General features: G+C 34.1%; 1 protein-coding gene across 9 annotated transcripts; it reads left to right on the top strand.

Moving 5' to 3' along the window:
• The first annotated feature begins 1452 nt into the window (after positions 1-1452).
• Positions 1453-5348, top strand: LOC140961454 (putative pentatricopeptide repeat-containing protein At5g06400, mitochondrial). Of its 9 annotated transcripts, none has more exons than XR_012172354.1 (3): positions 1453-4819; positions 4914-5039; positions 5184-5346. XR_012172354.1 is itself a non-coding variant. In XM_073419975.1 (2 exons), the coding sequence occupies exons 1-2, from the start codon at positions 1676-1678 to the stop codon at positions 4923-4925; spliced, it is 3156 nt and encodes a 1051-aa protein (XP_073276076.1). In that variant the 5' UTR covers positions 1453-1675; the 3' UTR covers positions 4926-5138. The 9 variants fall into 9 exon arrangements, 1 of the variants encoding a protein (XP_073276076.1); XR_012172352.1 differs by having other exon boundaries at positions 5145-5346; XR_012172353.1 differs by having other exon boundaries at positions 4914-5055; positions 5145-5346.
• Positions 5349-6953: the final 1605 nt, after the last annotated feature.

Here is a 6953-nt window from a genome sequence, read left to right as displayed (position 1 = left end):
TCAAGAATACAGTAGTCTGCCCTACAATTATTGAATGAGAAGACTTTTATACACCGAAAGAAATGTATCATAACTGCTTCCTATTTGTTAGATGAAATCTCAGCCACTGATTTAACAATAATTAATGTTGCTTGTAATTTTTCATGTAATATAGAGGAAAACATACGTTATTTTAATTGGATGTGAACTTGGTGTATATGAGACTTCCTGTGTTGCTCCATGTTGTTGTCTGTCGTCATTCCTCTTACAAGTCTTTTGGTTATGTCTTAATCCACCACAATTTTCGCATTTGTTGTATTTTTTTTTACACCCTTCAACTTACTTTGCGAGGAAGGGGAGGATTCATCCGGTTCCCTTTTTCGTAATTTGGCAAGCAGGCCTTCCAAATTTTTCTTTGTAAGTTGGAGGTAGTGGTGGGGGGAAAACTACATTCATGCCACAAATTTGGTTCATTTACATGCATTATTGACATTGCATAACATCTTCTCTATGTCTCGACCATGTAATATTAATGGACATACGACTGATCTGGATCATCTTTTTGTTCCAAATGGCGGTAGATGAGAACCTACATATGTGGGCACTACCCTCACTTCATTTCAACGGGTAAGATCTTGCCACACATACAATTTCAAAAAAAAATGAGTCATATACATACATGGACAAATCTTGGCCATCCATCCTATCATGGGGGCAATACCCACATGGGTAGGATGAAATAAACCCCAAAAGGCACATACAACGTGTTTGCCACCCAAGACAAATTATCCTTTTTGGCCATTATATATGAGCTCACCACCCAAGAGCTGTACCAAAAATTTAGAAGAATGGAAAAATTAAGGGTTAATGAATGACAAGAAAGTAACTTTTCCACGAACCAATGATAAGAAAAGTGTTTTATGTTTTCCAAAACAACTAACCTTTGATGTCCATAACTGATTTTAAAATGAAAACAAAAAAAAATGCAAAATGCATAGAAAAAATAACGCACAATTTCCCACAGTAAATTGACAAAATTGAAAAAGTTTAATAAAAATATATATATATGAAAAAACAGTGTGTGGGAAAAATAGTAGGGGGAAAAAGAAGCAAGCATAAACGTGATCGTTCGGGGAGCGGTGTCCGACAGCAGTGAGGGCTCGACAACTGTGCACATAGACGATTTGGGAGAGAAGAAGGGCCTATTTATTTTTTAATCTCGGTCAACTATTTTTTTAAGAAAATATTTCAAATACATTTGAGGAGTTAATTTTTTTTAAAAAAGAGTTGACCGTGAGATATTTTTTTTATCCTCGGTCAACTCTTTTTTTTTAAGAAAATGACCTCCTCAAGTATATTTCAAATACACTTGAGGAGGACATTTTCTTAAAAAAAAGAGTTGATCTAGGTTATTTAACCAATTTCTCCTGAAAAAAAAAGTTGGGAGGAACTGATTTGGGGAGAAGAAGAAGAAGAAGAGAATGGTATGTTTCTACATTCCTTCCGTTTAATTTAACAAGCAAATTATTGGGCAAAAAATTAAGACGTTTGGGACTAAATTGACTCATTAAAAACATTTGGGACTGAATCGGATATGACCCCAAAAGTTGAAGACTAAAAAGAGAATTTCCCCCATTTAGCTTGTCTAAACCATTGAGCTTCGGCCAGTTTCAACGACAGGTCGAATCATCTGATAATGCGGTACTTGTTGAATTCAAATTCTTGCAACAATTTGCAAAAAGTTGTAATTTTAGCGCCAGGAGCTGCCCAATTGGTTTACTTTTCGACTTTGTTCAAGCCATCAATCACACCTCAAGATTCCAAGAAACGTCGGAAAACTGGCGATTTGAATGACAGAAGAGAAACGCAAGGTTTTGGATCGCTATTCCATGAAATTCTTGGTGTTTTAGGAACTGAAAGCATTGTGCTGGATAAAAGTGATCCAAGTGGGTTATTAATATCAAAAGAAACTCAACCGAAACGAAGTGAAGCGAGTGTGGCTGGAGAGCCGGAATGTAGTCTGCGTGGTGTTTGTGGGAATGCGGAGCAGAAATTAGATAGAGTAAAGGTGGAAAAGCTTTCGGTTTTACCAGACGAACATGAGTTTGTAGATGTTAGTCCAACGGTTCATAAGGTCACTGAGATCATAAGGGGTGACAATGGAATGGTTTCGATGGAGGAAAAACTGGAGAATGCTGGTTTCGAGTACAATGAGGAGGTTGTTGAGAAGGTGTTGAAGAGGTGTTTCAAAGTTCCTCATTTGGGTTTGCAGTTTTTCAATTGGTTGAAATTAAGGGAAGGATTTCAACTCACGGCCAACATTTGCAATCAGGTGATTCTCCTAGCCTCGGAGGCGAAGGAGTTTGGGTTGGTTGAGGAATTGGTGGAGGGGATAGAGAAGAGTTTTTATGGGAAGAATGTTAAGACTTGGACTGCCTTCGTGTCTCATTATGGTAGAGCAAATATGATTGGCAAAGCCTTGTCCGTGTTTGAGAAAATGAAGAAAACTGGTGTGGAACCCGATGGAATCACCTACAGAACAATGTTGCTTGCGCTGTGCAATGGCAAAGAAGCGGGCATTGCTTTGGAATTCTACAAGGAAATGATACATAACAAGATGGACATAGACGTGGGACTATATAAACAATTACTCAAGTGCTTAGCGTTGTCTGGAGATATCGCGGCAGTTCATTTGGTTGGTGATAGCATGATCACAAATTCTGAGATTCCCGAGCCTCGTGTTTATGGTCTGATGTTGAAGAGTTTGTGCATTGCCAGAAGAATCAGAGAGGCCTTGGAATTAATTCAGAACATGAGGAATAAGAATGTCAGTCTGGATAGCGAAATTATTGTTATGCTTGTGAAAGGGCTTTGTAGCACAGATAGGATTGTGGATGCGTTGGAGATAGTTGAAATGATGAAGAAAAGAAATGTTTTTCATCGAAAGATATATGAAATCCTTATAAGCACGCACCTGAGAAGAAACGAAGTTTCTGAGGCATTTAATCTCTTCCAAGAGATGAAGGATTCTGGTGATGTATCAGTGTCTGCTTACACAAATTTGATGCAATACCTTTTCTGGAAGAATGATTTTCAAAAAGGTATTGAGCTTTACAATGAGATGATAGAAATGGGAATTCAACTAGACAGTTTAGCGATAACTGCTGTTGCTGCTGGTTATGTTAGACAGAATTGCATTTCAGAAGCGTGGAAAGTTTTCAAGAGCATGGATGTGAAAGGAATCAAAGCCACTTCTAAAGACTATACAATATTTATGAAGGAGCTCTGTAAAGTTTCCCAAACGCATGAAATTATCAAGGTTTTGGATGAAATGCATTCCCGCAACATAAATATTGGAGATGATATGTTTAAGCGGGTCCTATCTTATCTGGGAAAAAATGAAGGGGCGGAAAAGCCAGAAGCAATGAAGCTGATGCATAGAGCTTGTACGTTTTATCATAGAGGCAAAGTGGAACTGGAAGGTAATCTAGGCACTTACCTAAAATCGACTGAAAAATCAGAATTCAATCAAGTGGAACAACCAAGGTTGCCAAATACCTTGCCAGGGTTAGTGTCAAGATCTTGTGGTCATGATACACTTAAAGTTTGCCAAATTTTATCATCCTCAACTAATTGGAGCTTTGTGCAAGAAAAACTGGAGAAATGCACTTTCCATATTATTCCAGACTTTGTGGTGGAGGTTTTGCGTAATTGCAAGCTGAATGGTGGAAATGCCTTAAAATTTTTCTCTTGGGTTGGGGAGAAAGCTGGATATTTTCACGATGCACAATCATATAACATGGCCATGAAAATCGCTGGTCAGGGGAAAGACTTCAAAACAATGAGAAGCCTCTTCTACGAGATGAAGAGAAGAGGTTGCTCCTTAACATCTGATACATGGACAATCATGATAATGCAGTATGGTCGAACAGGGTTGACTGATATTGCATTGAGAAATTTCAGAGAAATGAAACTTAGTGGTTGCAGACCAACTAAAAGCACATACAATTCTTTGTTAATATCTCTTGTTGGGAAAAAGGGTAGGAAAGTTGATGAAGCAATCCGGATATATCAAGAAATGATTCGAATGGGGTGGATTCCTGATAAAGAAGTGATTGAAATTTATCTTGTCTGTTTATGTGAAGTCAATAAAATGTCAGATGCCAGAAGCTGTGTGAAATCCTTGCTTAAATGTGGTTTCTCGGTTCCACTATCTTATTCATTGTATTTTAGGTCCCTGTGCCGGGCAGGGAAGTTGGAGGATGCTTTGGCCTTGATGAGTGAAGTAGGTGCTGAAAGAAATATCTTAGACCAGTACACATATGGTAGCTTGATTCACTGTTTACTACGTAAGGGGCTATTGGAAGAGGCACTGGAAAAGATGAAAACCATGAAACATGTCGGCATCCATCCAACTGTTCATGTATACACTTCTTTAATAATCTACTTTTTCAAGGAGAAAGATATAAACAGAGCTTTGGAAATGCTAGAAGAAATGAAAAATGTGGGTTGTCAGCCTACCACCATCACTTATTCTGTGCTGATTTGTGGATATGTAAGAATGGGGCAGGTTAGGGACGCTTGGAATGTATTCCATCATATAAAAAAGAATGGGCCATCACCTGATTTTAAGATGTATTCTATGTTTATCAATTGCCTTTGTAGAACTGGCAAGTCCGAAGAAGCGATCAAACTCATTTCTGAAATGATGCTTAATGGGATTATTCCCAGTACAATCAATTTTAGAACAATTTTTTATGGGCTAAATAGAGAAGGCAAACCTAATTTGGCCCAGATTGTATTGAAGAAGAAGTGGGATCTCAAAAGACAGAGAAAATTGGTATCAATGAGGCACCTCCTTGTTTTCTTACTTTTGCTCTCATCACAATACTAGCATACTAAGTTTGTTTTATTTGTCTTTTGTCTCCCCACAGCATCACAGTTAATCTGTGAGATATGCACACTTTTTCTCTGACGTATGGGCTGGTTATCAGGTCCTAGTACTTTTAACCATTGAAGAATCAGGCGACCATAGCTTCAGGAATCAACGGGACAAAAAGGTTAGCGCAGATTGAAGTAAATTTATGTTCTTTTGGTAACTCGTAGCTTTTATACTTCTCTGCTCGTATAGTTTTGATGCATCACTTAATTTGGTTCCCTGTTAGAAATGTCTGTGTGAAGTCAATAATGAGACATCTCTCTAGAGAAAGGAGGCAATCAAGGGCCCATGATGTTGAAGATCTTGTTCAAATCATGCAATTGCTTCAGGATCTGCTTCAACAAACGAAGTTCTTTCCCATGATGGAGTAAGCATTTCTTATGATCATTTTAACAAGTTGCCTTTTTAGACTTGCACACACACACACACACACACACACACACACTAGGAATGTTCATGTGCGATGCACGTGGGTGACTAATAATGAAAAATATAATCACGGGAATTAGATAATATTGAAAAGCGTTTGAATAACGTCATGTTTATAAGTATTTATCAATCTAAATATATCAAAATACAATGCATAAAAATATATCATGACAATAAATCATATATATTCACTTATTTATGTGACATTTTTCAATCCGCGACATAATGATAGCTCTCTTAAATGATAAATCAGCAAAAGTATTTTTCATCCAAATACCATTCAAAATGAAAAACAATAAAAATAAAATTAACAGAATAGTGAATTTTACCAAATTCAAAACCAAAATATACTTAAATGGAGCACACGTAGACAAACGTCAAATAAATTCTATTAATTTACTAAATTATCATAATAATGTTAAAATAAAACCATTAAACTTGTTATTAAGTTAAATATCACTTGTGTTTTTGCTAACTTCTAACCCCTTGCAGATTTTATTTAACTTTCTATATTTTTTTTAGAATATATATTATAGATAATTAATTTTATATCAGAATTAATCATAATAAATTAATATTGATGATTAATAATTTCTGTGAAATAAAATTTTAACATAATAACACTCAAATAAATATGTGTAGTAAAACAATATATAAATAAAATAATATGTAATACTCAGTTAAAAAATATCATATGTAAAATTGTTATATATAACTAATAATAATAAATTATCAATATAATTCATATTTATTATAAGGATTATATTGATTAAAAAAATTATAAAGATTATATATTAAATTTAGTTCAAAAGTAGAAAGTAATTTTCATTCTTTTTAATTTATCATTACTTTTTCTTTATACGAATAAAGTTGAAATAAATCAAAATAATCAAATTATATTGTAAATAAAATATAAATATTTTTTGCAAAAAAGCATATAGAATCTACTTGCGCTCGATGTTCATTTTCATTGGAAAAGTATCATAAGAAAAATGACATTTACTTACATGATTTTAATGAACCTTGTAGAAAAATGTAAGCTTGAGATATATATTGATATATTAATTAAATATCATAATTTAAGAAATTTAAAATAAAATAAAGTATCATATTAAGGTATTTTGTAATAGTTGTCATTAATTCAACCAAATAATGAAATAAGGTTATTATTATTTTCAATCAATCGTTAAATATATTTTTCTCAAATAATTTACAACACGTTATTAATTTAGTTAAATTAACATAATATTATTCGAGTTATACCCAATCACAAATCAAATGATATCATCCGGAAGCAAACCGATATACTGTCCTAACCACACTTTACCCCAACTATTTCATCATTACAACTTCTGAGTGAAGGTGATAGTAACAATCATTTACCCACACATACTCTCCGTTGAGTGGCAATAATAATAATAAAAATAATAATAATAATAATAATAATAATAATATATTATTTATTGGTAATCATGACTTAGTTAATGTGGTGTGGTACATGAGTAATATTTAAACAACATTAACAATTTTGTAATTTAAAAATGAGCTTTAAAGTTCTTAATGTAATAAAACTAAAATAAATATAGAATAATATATAATTCGGAAG

Source organism: Primulina huaijiensis, chromosome 16 (assembly GCF_012295235.1).
Source record: "Primulina huaijiensis isolate GDHJ02 chromosome 16, ASM1229523v2, whole genome shotgun sequence".
NCBI classification, from domain to species: domain Eukaryota; kingdom Viridiplantae; phylum Streptophyta; class Magnoliopsida; order Lamiales; family Gesneriaceae; genus Primulina; species Primulina huaijiensis.
Note: the sequence above shows the minus strand (reverse complement) of the source record. Positions and strands in the feature narration are given on the sequence as shown.